Consider the following 13,547-nt stretch of genomic DNA (forward strand, 5'->3'; position numbering starts at 1 on the left):
TGAATAGCACGGGTCTTTTCTTTAGAGTAGGGGAGTTCAAAACTAGGGGGCATAGATTTAAGGGGAGAGGAGAAAGATTTTTTTTAAAAAAATGAGATGCAACTTTTTATTTGCACAAAAAAAAAGTGGTTAGTGCATGGAATGAACTACCAGAGAAAGTGATAGATGAAGATACAGTTACAACATTTAAAAGGCATTTGGAAAAGTACATGAATAGTAAAGGTTTGGGAGGAATATGGGCCAAACACAGACCAGCGGGACTAGTTTAGTTTGGAAACATGGTCGGCAAGGACTAGTTGGACCAAAGGGACTATTTCCATGCTGTATGACTTGATGACTTGCTACTTCAGCAAAGTGCTTGAAAGTATGCTTGTGCACTGTTTTAAACCTTTCAGCTTTTAAACAGTAGAACACAAGCTAACCCTTGTAGTTAATGTTGACATACAGTTAATTCACTTTAGCTGCACAAATACAATTCCTACCGCCAGATGGCACCAGGCTTTGTTAACATTGGAATTTGTGATGTGTACAAAACATGTAATACCGTGAACACTTATCAACCAGCCATCTGCTGGTTTAGCTCTGTCCTCAAAGTTCTACTTCAGAGACTTGAGAATGCACATTCCGGTCCAAGATCTCAGCACAAAGATACTACCACTACAATACGTCTGCATTTTCTGCTGTCTTTTAGAACAATTCTCATCTGTTCGACCTGATGGCTGAGGTGGATGGTAAAGAGCTTGTGGACTTATCTGGGAGAATTCTCCCAGCATCCTAGTCAACATTTTCCTTCAGCCAAAAGCATCGCTGATTTATTAACTGACTATCAGTGTTGTTGAGAGAGAAGGTGTGAGATCGTATGATATTCAAAGAAGCTTCCAAGTTTGTCTGTCTCATAACAGGGACTACACTACACTACACTCAAGTAAATTATTGTACGTGACCTATTTTAAAATATAAAGGCGTCGACTGTAGAAGTGCAATTTCTATCAAGTTTACACTAAATTTTACTGGTACATATAGGATATTTGATTGCCTACAAATATTCAATAGCAATCATTTTGCTTGGGAGTATATTGTCCGTCCTTAAAATAATTTTTTGTCAAATCAGAGGTCCCACAATTGATCTTACCTGGGTTTAAAGGGACACTTGCTTCCTTGCTCATGTTAAGCAGTCTGATGACAACACTGTATTTTCCACCTGGTTCCAGTTGCTTCACTATATATTCTACCGTGTTGTTCATTGAGCTCACTTTGTAATTCTTCTCACTTTTACGGATAGTATCTTTCACAAAAACTGCATAGGTCTGGGTAAAGTAAACAAATATGATCAGTAAACTACACTTGTGATTTAGTTATTAACCTAGTGAGAAACTAGGTTTCAAAAAACACAAGTGTTTAAAGAGACTCAGTTTCCATAGCTGGATATCCACATGGCATTTACAATATCACAGAATGAAGGCAGCTCCTGTTCTAGGGAAGTAGTAGCCTGCTGGCAGGGGTGGCTGCAAATAGAGCCAGGAACCACTCATTCCTCTTGGGCAACATTAAAATGCCACTACTAATAGATTTTAATAAATATCTGTATTGGTATGCAAAGTAGTCTCAAATCACAATTTGCTCAATTACCTACTGCATGCTAGCAGCAGTTTAGCACAGCAAAGCCAACAATTCTCGTGGTTTTCAAAAACATTTAAACTTCAAATTCTACCCAATCATGCACACTTCTGGGCTTTTATCAAATAGAGTATTTTTAAGAAGCCCAATATTCCTTAGAGAATATAAATATGTGAAAAATGTTTAGAATTTGCCAATAAAACAGTTAGTGGAAGTAAAATATCTGAAGTTATTTTGGAAAGAAACATGGGATCCCTGAGCGTTTTTCTCTCCTGTCCCTCAGCTTTATACAAAGGCTACAGTTTCTAGGTGGAAAGGGCACAGAACAGAGGCAATTGTAAAGTAAATAAAAACTTCCTAATTTTACCCATGTGAAGGTACTCACTAAACGTTCAGTCAGCAGGTCATATGGAGGTTGCCACTTCAGTACGGCAAATGTCTTGTCCTCTTTCACGACATGCAAGTGGCGAGGTGGCAGTCGGTTATCAGGAATCATTTTAACAACAATGTATTCAGAGGGTGGTCCAAAATATGGGATGACAACACGAACCTTGATGAAAAAAGAAGTGAGCTTAGTCAAAGTTTTACATTTCAAACATTTTACATTTCATACACAATTCAGATCAATGTTTTTGCATCAAAGTAATCATCAGGAGAATAAAATAGAAAACCTAATTTCAATAGGTACTGAATTGTGGCATTAATTTGGGCACAAACTGCCTCTCTCACAACATCTTCAAACGTATTGATTAAACTCAGCCAAAAGTCCGATGGTGCAATGCCTGCTTCATTAGTCAGAAGTCACACGACACCAGTTTACAGGTTTATATGAAATCACAAGCTTTCAGAGCACTGTTTCTTTCACCTAACAAAGAGCAGCGACTTCTGATTTTGTCCACCCCAGTCCAACACCAGCACCTTGATAAAGCATGATTTGGAGGTAAGTCCAGTGGCTATGTTCCTAATTTAGTTTGCGACATGTGCCACTGGTAAAAGCAACTGCATTGACATCCATAGCTTGCGTTTGAAAAGGACATTAGGCTTGCTGCATGGATAAAAACCAGGGAAGCCTCCTTCAGGCTGTCTTTATAAAATCTATCCGTGATTGGTTGCACTATGCACTGCACATGGTCAGTAATTTCAGGTGTTTGACAGTACCCAGTGAGATCACTGGATCACCAGAAACATGAGATTCAGATATAAAGACAGCTTTCCTTGTAGCTCCACAAAATGACTGCTGTTTGCTGCCAGCCACCACGTACATCTCTTCTCATAATTTTTGAATTTTACTGCCCAGTTTCAAGAACCGATGAACTGATGTTGTGGCCACATCTGACATCTGCAGATCGCCAGAAGGCAGAAAGCATATTTCTTGTGGTCTTTCCACCAGCTTCACTTGGCAGGTATAACTTGTTTACCATCATTGCTAATCTGTCTTTTAAATTTCGTGGATTTAAAAGAATCTAATCCAATTTGAGAGACCACAGGATAAGCATAGCAGAGATTGATCCAGAACTCTCAAATCAAGAGTCCGTTTTATCTGATTTCTACATAGATATTTCATATAACACCAGTTTTTCTGAAATATATTACAAATGAAACCAACGCAATGAAAAAGATATCTACCAAAAACAGATACTGCTCATCACTGCTCACAGTCACCGTTAGGTTATTAATGCTTGATGTGACATTTTTTGGATTTCGGTACAACTCCAAGAATGACGTAGCAAAGAAAACTCCATAAACCTGTTGAGGAAAGAAGACATTTACTGTTGAGAAAATTCTGGATAAGTAATTGTTAAACAATCCAAGATTTACTCGAAAGTTGCACGGAGGACACAAGGATATCAAAGTAAAAACAAACATCTTAAGCAGTGACTGCTATTCTAATTGTACCTGTGACTAAAATAATAAACATCCTAATTAATTACTGCTGCAATAGGTTTCATTTTAGTACGATAGTCTGCAAACAATTAATGTAGTTTAGCAAAGGCAGCATTAAGAAGGGCAATTTAAATAATAGTTAAAATTATTTATAATTTCTTCAATCTTAGCATGTATCAATATTTACCATATGTAAAAAGAATTTCATTTCCTCAACTGTGACACATGATGGCCTCTGGCATAATGCCCGAAGGCCCCATCAGGTCATACAGACCAGAAAACCTTGACTTAATTTCCTGTTTGCACAGTTAGCTGATTGCAGTACAGTCCAACAACAGCACATTTATATAGCACCTTCCATACATGCCCAAAACCACTTCATAGAAGCGCTACAGAACAGCATTTGTCACTGAGCCACATAACGTTATATTAGGTTTGGTATTCAAAAGTTAGTTCGAAGAGATAATGGAAGAAAGATCTGGGCTGTGTTGTAAGGGAGGGAATCCCAGAGCTAACGGTCTAGGTAGCTGAAGGCACAGTCATGAACAGAACAAGTGAAATCAGGCATGTTCAAGAGGCCAAGTTGAGTTAAGCATAGATAGATTTGAGGGTTGCAGGGCAAGAGAAGCTTAGAGGGACAAGTCAATGGAGATACTTGAAAATGAAGATGAGAATTTGAGGCATTGCTTAAGCAGGAGCCAATGTAGTCAGTGAGCACAGGATTCAATATAACCACATCAACTTTATGCTCTAAAACATCTGCTAATACTGATTATCCAGGGTCAAATGTGGAATGACCACTTTGATGAACTTGGCAACACCTGGAACACTATTTCTGGTGCAACAAGATTATAAAACTTTAATCTTTTAAAAAGTTATCAAAAAGACTTTATGATTTCAGAGGATCATGAGAAAGGGCATTTTATGAGGTTTCTCCAGTAACAATGCGTATATTCTTGAAAGGTCAACAAAAACACTGACAAATGTGTCTACAAGATCTGAACCCTAGAATAGCACAACACACTTACCACATTCTTTGGGCCATTCCAAGTGCACTCCACAGCAGTCTGATTGACTGGAACTGCATTAAGTTTCGGAGGAGCTGGACTGGTTCCTTTCGTTTTAATACGTACAAAAGAGATCGGGCTATCACCAGCATCAGTTTTAGCCCAAGTGGAAATCTCATAATTTGTACCAGCAGTTAAATTGGAAACTGTACAATAAAAATAAATTATAAATAATAAGTGTGTTAACATAATCTCATCTAATTAAAAGGCTCAGCAATGTATTCAATCAAAAGAGCAAGCGGCCCAGACTGTCTCACTGTCTTCCCATTACTCCATATAAATTAGAAACATCATTACATTGAAAATTTTAATTAAATAAGCCTTTGCTGACTAGGCAACACTGATACAAACTGAACGTAATTTCGTCCTGTGTCAAAGACCTGATTGACAATTAAAAATATTGTGGAACATCTTTTGTATTGATATGACCTCATGTTTGAATACATAATATACATACTAGGTAAGGTAACTGGCCCATCAACTTTTTGAACTGTATCAACAACCCATGACCACTTCTCTTTTATATGAGTATCAAATATCCATGACACATCAACTGCATAGCTTGCCACCTGAAAAAGGGAAACAAAAAATAAGTACTGCAGCATTTCAAATATTATTGTATAAATCACATCCAACAGAAACAGAAACATGCAAACTTTCAATTACAAATGTTATGGAACTCCAATAGATGGTAGTTAAATACTCCAGTGGTCTGCTGCCAAATTTCAACTTACCTCTCTGAAAAATATGTCTAACTGCCTGAAAATAAGTACTTTTTCAGTACCTTGTATACCCCTTTAAATTATCTGGGATATTAGCAACATCCGTGTGTATATAACAACTTTAATTTAGATCAAATGTCCATGGTAATTCATATGCAAAAAAAAAAGAGAAAGTGCAGAAGCAATTGATATTTCTTATTTCTTACTGTGAATCCAGATTCATTATTTATAACCTGGTCTTTGAGAAAAACACAAAGCCTTTAGTTTTGAAACAGAAAGGATATGGAACAGACAATTAGGAAAGGAGTCATTCAGATAATTCAAAGTAAATTACAGTGTTGTAGAGCAGAGGGTCCTAGCGGGGCAGGTACATAATTCTTTGAAGTTTGCGTCACCTGTAGACTGGATGGCTTTAAAGGGTGTTTGGCACACGTGCCTTCATTACTCAGTCCTTTGAGTGTAGGAGTTGGGAAGTCACGTTTTGGTTGTACAGGACATTGGTGAGGCCTTTTCTGGAGTACTGTGTCCAGTTCTGATAGGAAGGATATTATTAAGCTAGAGAGGTTTCAGAAGAGATTTACCAGGATGTTGCCAGGTATGGAAGGTTTCAATTATAAAAGGAAGGCTGGATAGGCTGTGACTTTTTCCACAGGAGTGTAGGAGGTTGAGGGGCAACTTGATAGAAGTTTATACAGTAATGAGAGGTATAGATAGTTAGTGGTAGTTGCCTTTTCCCTGGGATAGGGGATTTCAAGACTACGGGGCATGCTTTTAAAGGTGAGAGGAGAGAGATTTCTTAAAAAAAAAAAGACATGAGATGCAAATTGTTTTACACTGAGGGTGGTTTTCATGTGGAATGAACTTCCTGAGGAAGTGGTGGATGGGGGCATAATTACAATGTTTAAAAGATATTTGGATAGGTACACGAATAGGAAAAGTTTGGAGGGATATGGACCAGGAGCAGGCAGGCGAGACTAGTTTAGCTTGGAATTATGTTTGCCATGGACTGGTTGGACCAAAGGGTCTGTTTCTGTACTGTATGACTCCTTGACTCTATAAAGATTGTTACAGAGAAATGCTTTATGTGCGGCCATATTTACTGGTATACAAATATTCAGGTTACACATACACCGAAGTCCTGGCTATAGTAATTTTGAATCAACCAGTTTGGTATGACATACATCTGGGTAGGTGGGGCTTGAACTTGTGCCTCCTGGCTTGTAGGGAAACGACCACTGTGTCACAAGTGTCTAAAGACCTATATAGGTATGTATGAAATAAAAAATGGCTTAAACGTTGTCCTGAATTGTTCAATAATTACATTATTCCTCCCATCCAAGGAATCAATGAGTAAAGGTAAGTAGAATAAACTTCTGTTCTCTGGAGTTTAGAAGAATTGAAGCATATAACATTCTCAAGGTCTTAAATAAAAACCGAAAGAACTGTGGATGACGTAAATCAGAAACAAAAACAGGAATTGCTGAGAAAGCTCAGCTAATCTGGCAGCATCTGCGGTGAGAAATCAGAATTAACATTTTAGGTCGAGTGACCCTTCCTCAGAACCCTGAATTCTGAGGAAGGGTCATTCGATGCGAAATGTTAACTCCGATTTCTCTCCACAGATGCTGCCAGACTTGCTGAGCTTTTCCAGCAATTCCTGTTTTTGATTCTTAAGGTCTTGTTGCGCATTGTGTAATTTTCTTGTCTCTGAGCCAAAAGCTCTTCATTCCAAGTCCCAGTCCAGGATCGGATGGTTAAGAAGGGATGTTCATAATACAACCAAAACAGGTTACAGGTTCTCTTTACCCATGCCATTGGCAGGCAGTATCAGCAGGACAGATTTTGTAGTTAGCCATGTGATGGAAATATATGAGAGCCTCTAGGTGCTCAAAAGTATATTTTAAGGTGCATGTCATGGGAGAAAGAGACAGTGTTTATTATTCATAGCTTCAGGCTACAAGAGGCATGCAAAAGTGCATCTCAAGCTTCTTGTAGGGTCCCACTGAATGGATGGCCAGGGTGGATCAGATTGGTGCTCACAGCACGTGGTTCAATTCCTGACTGGGCAGGGTGGATTCAGGATCTGCCTCCTTACTTTCAGTTTGAGCCTTTATCCTATGACAAGCAGCACAGAATAGGGTACTTGTAAACCATAATGTTGCACCACAACGACCCTTGTTAAGATGAAGTTGTAACTGGTGAGTAGATCCTAAGCAAACAGCATTACTGCCATTTTTAGTTAAACCTTCTAATGAAATCTGGCACTACCTATTATAGAGTTGGGTAGAGTATTTGTGGATTGGGAGGTAGGACGATTGAATTTGGTGTTTGTAAAACGCGAGGGGGGGGGAAGCATTGTGTGGTCCCTTTAAAAGATTGTGCTTTTCTATGCTTGGAGACGTCTATAAGCAGCTTGAAAGTTTGCAAGTACAGAGAGCACCCGAATTGAAACATTTGCATCGAAAGGCCGTACTGTTAGCAGGCCAAGCGACATTTTTAGCAAGACAACAGGTTTTTGAATTTAGCCAATCAATATGAACCAGGCACTTAGATACCAAAAAACTCATCTGATGGTTTTGACACCTAGGACCAATCCAATTATAAGAAATAGATATGTCATCAGGGGTATAAAAGAAGGGGGCAGTTGGAAAGTCAGCAGAGCTAACTGCCATCTGCTAGAGATAACTGCTCTTAGCTCTTAGAGAAAGCACCATCTATTCACAACAGTACCACAGCACTCCTGACAGAAGAATTGACACAGAAAACATTCTTGATAGAAGAATCGAAGGAGAAGACACAGAACGTTCTGGAAGACATAACCTGGCTGTAAATTCAAGAGACTAAATTCTATTGTTTTGTTATATAAGTAGGTCTTCTATTTATTGGAACAGAATCTTGCATTATGTGGGAATAGTTAGTAGTTAGAAGGGATTTGTTTGGTTTGTTAATAGTTTAGTTAATTTGTTCACTGTTAGATTAGATAAATAAAGTGATACTTGTTGATTGTGGAGTGAGTGTCAGGGATTTATTTGATTTAACCACTGGAAGTTGCTGAAAGACAGGTTACACCATTTTTCACACCCCTTTTAAACAGATGATAGGGTGAGGTGGTCCTCTTTGGGTGCTTTGGTTTTGGATCTCAGGGGCGGGGGGGGTGGTCAACCTCCACTTTATAACATAACTACATTGTGATTTATCTGTATACATCAGGAGTCAAATTTAGATGACACAAAGCTCCAATTAAGTCTAAACTGTTAGCCATTCCTGCCAGCAAAATAGCCTATGATATACCAAAATTCTGCACTAGTAACTCCAGCTTAGCCAAACATGTGCAAGTGTCATTCATGTCATTCTGAGCTTGTGCTGAAGTTCATTCCTGACGTTTTTTCAATGCCTCATAGGAAGTCATGCCATTGTAAAATGTGAATAAAGACATGTTTCACAAATCTACCACTTCACAGTGTTTGCATTTGGCATTTTCTTTGGCAGAGTGTTTTGTAGGCGAATTGGGTTATACAAGGTCCTCCTCATCTAGCAAATGTAATCAAATGGTAGAGCAGATTCAATGGGCTAAATGGTCTAATTCTGCTCCTATATCTTAAGGAAATTCCAAATAATGCAAAATTTGTCTAATGATTTCCTCGAATTAAATTCACTAGGATTTTATTGCATCCAAGTTTCATATGGCAATTACAAAGGAGTTAGAATATTTACTTCATCCTAAGAAAATGAAACATCAACTTTGCGTTAAAATCTCTCCTGCACAATATGTACCTTAATATTGGCATCCATCTGTAATTTCAAGTCAATAGAATCTTCCTTTATACTTGTGACTGTAACTGTTGGCACTGGAATTGCTATTGGAGAAGAAAAGCAAACATCAATATTTACATCTATTTCAGCAATTGTAGGTATCTATACTTAGCCTATTGCCTTAAGTATTCCTCACAGAAACAATTGACAAAGGTTTCATGAGCAAGATGAATTGTTTCAATATATCAGCAGCAATTTTAGGCCCTTTGAAACTTGAGTTGTAACTATGACTTATTCATTTTTTCAAATTAAATTTCTGGCACCTAGAATAATTCATATTTTCCCCAAAATGTAATTTAGAATTTTTTTAAGAAAATCAGTATAGCTGGCATTCTCCCTGCGTGCATTAGGCAACAGAGGGTCAAAGCTTACCTGAAATTGGATGGTAGGCATCACTTCATAATGTCAGAAAGCTGCATTTCTAGAAGCAACTTGCTAGTTTGGAAATCACCATTTAGGAGGAGCTAAGGTAAGTCCAATATATGATGTCAGGGTGGCAGGAGATGCTGAACAACTGGGTGTAGGGGGAAGACAGGGAAGTGGAGGCGACAATCGGGTCAGCCTACCTAATATGTTTGTTTGTTTGTTTTTGGGTGTCACTGTTACAGTAAAATAGAGTTCAACTTGTAGAACATTGCACATAACTGGTATCCTTATTTAGAAGTACTGTACCTTGACCTTTCTTTGTCATAATAGTTTTGTATTCACTCCACTTGCCAATCCCATAACTTGTAACAGCTGCAACCTGTAAATATGGAAGAAATGTCTTTAAGAATCTGTTCAAATATAGGGCCCTACTACTCCCTCCAAACTCCGATTTAAATTAATCCCATGGATTGCTTACAAAACTGAAATATATGGTATATTAGCATTGCCTCATTGCTACTGATCAGCAGACATTATCCAGCTTGAACTGAATAATCAGTTTCTGCACTGTAAATATTATACAACGAAGCACTCAGATTATAAATTTTACGTCCTCATACGGCATTACAAATAAGTATCTGAGCCATGCATTTCAGGAAGTTCCCAACTTTGCTAAACTTTTAAGCTCAGCCAACATGACTGCAAAAGTTCCTAGAGCAGGGATCAAGAGTAGTAAACAAAAACCAAGTTGCTGGAAAAGCCCAGCAGGTCTGGCAGTATCTGTGAAGGAGAAAACAGAGTTAATGTTTCGGGTCCAGTGACCCTTCCTCAGAACTGGGCGAAGGGGTCTATGGGACGGGTTGAGGACTCCTGTCCAAAGAAATGGGCACGGAGGCAAAGATGGCAGAAGAAGAGTTCGACGTCATGTCATGCCCGAAAATTGTTAGGGTGGGTACGCAGAGAAATAAAGCTGGCCTTTGCCGAGTACCGAGCGTTCAGCATCGGAGAGCGGAAGGTTACAAGGGACGGTGAATAAGGGTCACCGGACCTGAAACGTTAACTCTGTTTTTTCCTTCACGGATGCTGCCAGACCTGCTGAGCTTTTCCAGCAACTTTGTTTTTGTTCCTGATTTACAGCATCCGCAGTTCTTTTGGTATCTACACAAGAGTAATAAATCTGTGATAGTTCCGACTGAATTGTAGTGAAATGCTATCTCCACCTCTGATTGCTGCTGAAATTTACTTATTGGCTTTCAGTGAGGATAGCAGGCTGTCACTCATGTCCTGTATATTAGAATAGCACATTAATATTCTCCAATAATAGCTGCCTGCGTGAGCAATAGCCTAGCAAAGCAGTTACACATGGAGGGAAGAAAATGACAGTGCAAGGTGGGAAGGAAAAACAAAAGAGAAAAGAAAAAGAAAACAGGAAGAGAAAAGAAACAAATTAAAGAACAATAGAATCAAAACACTAGTGCAAAAGGTGTAACCCGCTCAAAACATTTGCATTATAATTTGGCTACTGAGCATAATTCAAGCAGAACAAATTGAACATTCAAAATGGTGCCAGCTGCCAATCCTTAACACTTACCCTGACTACATACATAACGTCCATCTCCAAATTTCTAATGTTTATGTGGTTTTCAGTGGATTCCAGGGAAGTCCATACATTCGATCCATGCCTGCTGTATGACACCTGGTGTGGGGCAAGAAAAAACAAGAAAAAGCTCTAGGTTTGACGGAACACACGTCTACAACCCCACAGAGGCTTTTAACTTGTAATTCCATATAGGACCTCCAAGTCAACGAGATATATTCATTATAATTCTGGGGAGAAGATACCTGACTCTGCATCCAGCTTCAAAAAATCTTATTAAGTGCTACTTTAGGTGCAGAGTAACATTTACTGCTTAACGATGGAACTATGTAACAAATCTGTTCAGCTTTCATTAGGAGGTCAAAATGGAACTTATCAGCCACTTTCTTAGTATGTGGGATAAGATATCCACATCAGCAATGTCATGATGACAAAACCAAGCAGATTTCAGGAACAAGAAGAGTTTACTTCACACTTTCAGTTATATGGCAATGAATGTTGAAGCACAATGTAATGAGGCTTGCCCTAGCATTTTCTATTCAAAAACTAAAACTAAAGCAATCGGATATTGCAAATGTAAATACTTCAACAACTTCATTTTAATGATTTGTACAAACTCACAATATACTCCCGAATCAGGCCATGTGCATTGATAGGGCGACTCCACTGGCAGAATATAGTACCATCATACATTTCGCTATAAGACAGCTGGAGATGTTGTGGTGGATCAGGTACTGCAAAGAGAAACGGAGTGATCACTATGTCAGTATGATCTGGTTTCTTCTTTCACTACAAAAAAATTAAGTAGACATATACAAATGTGAAAACTAAAGTAGAATGGTGCTAACATTCTACTGATACAAGTTACTGCTACACCATGGCCAATATTTTCAAGTAATCTAATGCTTTTGATTGTGATTTCTGCGAAACAAAACTGAATCAAAATGTCCTGGCCTGACTGCATCTTACATAAACTTGAGCTTATCCAAACCTCTGCTAATTCTGTCAGACTCATACTGAATCCTATTCGGTCACCATGCACGTTATCTACCTTGGTTCTAGGGTTCAGCAATGTCCCAAATAAATTCTCAACCTTGCTTTCAATTCTTTCCATGGGTCTCATCCCTCTCCATCCCTAGTTTTCTTCAGCCTTACCAAATCTCAGGTGTCTGCACCTCTCTAATTCTGTCTACTGTCCACTCCCCTACCCCCATCCCGTATTGACAGGTCCAACACTGAACCTTCAGCTGTCTAAACCCTGGGATATGGGAAATTCTCTCCCTATGCCACTCTCTTCCTTGACGATTCTCCTTAAAACTCTCTTTTTGACCAAGCTCTTAGTCAACAGTCCTGATTTTGACAGGACTGAAGCACACTTAAGATCTTATTATACTAAGAAAAATTCCTATGAAATTGCAAGTTGGTTGGTGTGAAATTTGGATCTCTAAACGAAGGTGATAATGTTCAAGAGAAACCCTTGTGAAAAATAAAAGTAAATAAATAAAAAGGACAACATGAAATGAGAAAAATGAGGCATAACCACCAGGCAATAGAGTAATTTTTGTACTTTCCATCATAAAATAAATATTTAACTACGGAATAATAAATAATACCACAAAAGGTCTTGATGGTAAAATATTTGTTTTTTTTTTTAAAAAAAAGTAATTCCTTTTCTTGATCAAACAAAAAAAGGTACTGAGGTGGAAATGTCCATGCCAGATCTCAGTTCAGAAAATTTATGAACAGCCTAGAGATTAGAAGATCTTCAAACAGAAAAATACAAGTACAAATATGCAATGGAATAAAACTCTAATTAGCTGGCAAATGGACTGATTGATAGAGGTTTTATTGTGAAGAATGCAGTTAATGATGACTGGCAGTTAACTGCCAATTTTTCTTTAAACTTGGCAGGCTCAATGATTGCTCAAGTCATTGCCCTGAGAAATGAACCAGAGATGGTCATCACCTTTTATTGAGTTGAAATAGGTAGAGTGTGTGGCATATTCTGTCTTCAATTACCAGGGCCCCATACAGCTTCCACAGGCAAGTATGCTACATTGACTGACAATCCTAAAAATGTTTGTCAGTGTAATTCTTTGCAAGCTTGATTCCACTCCAATTATGGAATCACATCAATTTTAAATGCATATTTTTTCAGCAATACTACACAAAGGATACTTCAGGAAAGGCTCACAAACTTATTTTTGCATCACATCACCAACTCTACTTTCTTTCACCAGAACATAAAGTTAAACTATTTTATAGTTCTAGTTTTCCATTCATCAGCAGCTCTTGCGTGTGTCAGGTTCACTGATGCTATTGCAGTGACTTTGATGCATTAATTTTCAGAGTGCTACACAAAATAAAATACCACATTAAACATCTGCTCCTCAGAGTTCAACACCAAACAAGCAAATTAGATTAACAATATGATTGTGGGCTGCATGGCAAGAGGTGTAAAACCAACTCTAGGACCTTTAA

The 13,547-nt window shown here is 38.3% G+C and overlaps 1 protein-coding gene across 3 annotated transcripts in view; it reads right to left on the reverse strand.

Annotated features, from left to right (window-relative positions):
- Positions 1-13,547, reverse strand: part of sorl1 (sortilin-related receptor, L(DLR class) A repeats containing) — a 161,074-nt gene that overhangs the window by 17,195 nt on the left and 130,332 nt on the right. For all 3 annotated transcript variants that reach the window (XM_048615468.1, XM_020526950.2, XM_048615469.1), the window contains 9 exons: positions 11,688-11,800; positions 11,061-11,165; positions 9,776-9,848; positions 9,065-9,147; positions 5,026-5,137; positions 4,530-4,714; positions 3,244-3,363; positions 2,003-2,167; positions 1,133-1,307 (listed from right to left, as the gene is read on the reverse strand). In XM_048615468.1, the coding sequence (XP_048471425.1) occupies positions 1,133-1,307; positions 2,003-2,167; positions 3,244-3,363; positions 4,530-4,714; positions 5,026-5,137; positions 9,065-9,147; positions 9,776-9,848; positions 11,061-11,165; positions 11,688-11,800 (1,131 nt within the window). The remainder of the gene's footprint in view (positions 1-1,132; positions 1,308-2,002; positions 2,168-3,243; positions 3,364-4,529; positions 4,715-5,025; positions 5,138-9,064; positions 9,148-9,775; positions 9,849-11,060; positions 11,166-11,687; positions 11,801-13,547) is intronic.

Source organism: Rhincodon typus, chromosome 32 (assembly GCF_021869965.1).
Source record: "Rhincodon typus isolate 14 chromosome 32, sRhiTyp1.1, whole genome shotgun sequence".
Taxonomy (NCBI): Eukaryota; Metazoa; Chordata; class Chondrichthyes; order Orectolobiformes; family Rhincodontidae; genus Rhincodon; species Rhincodon typus.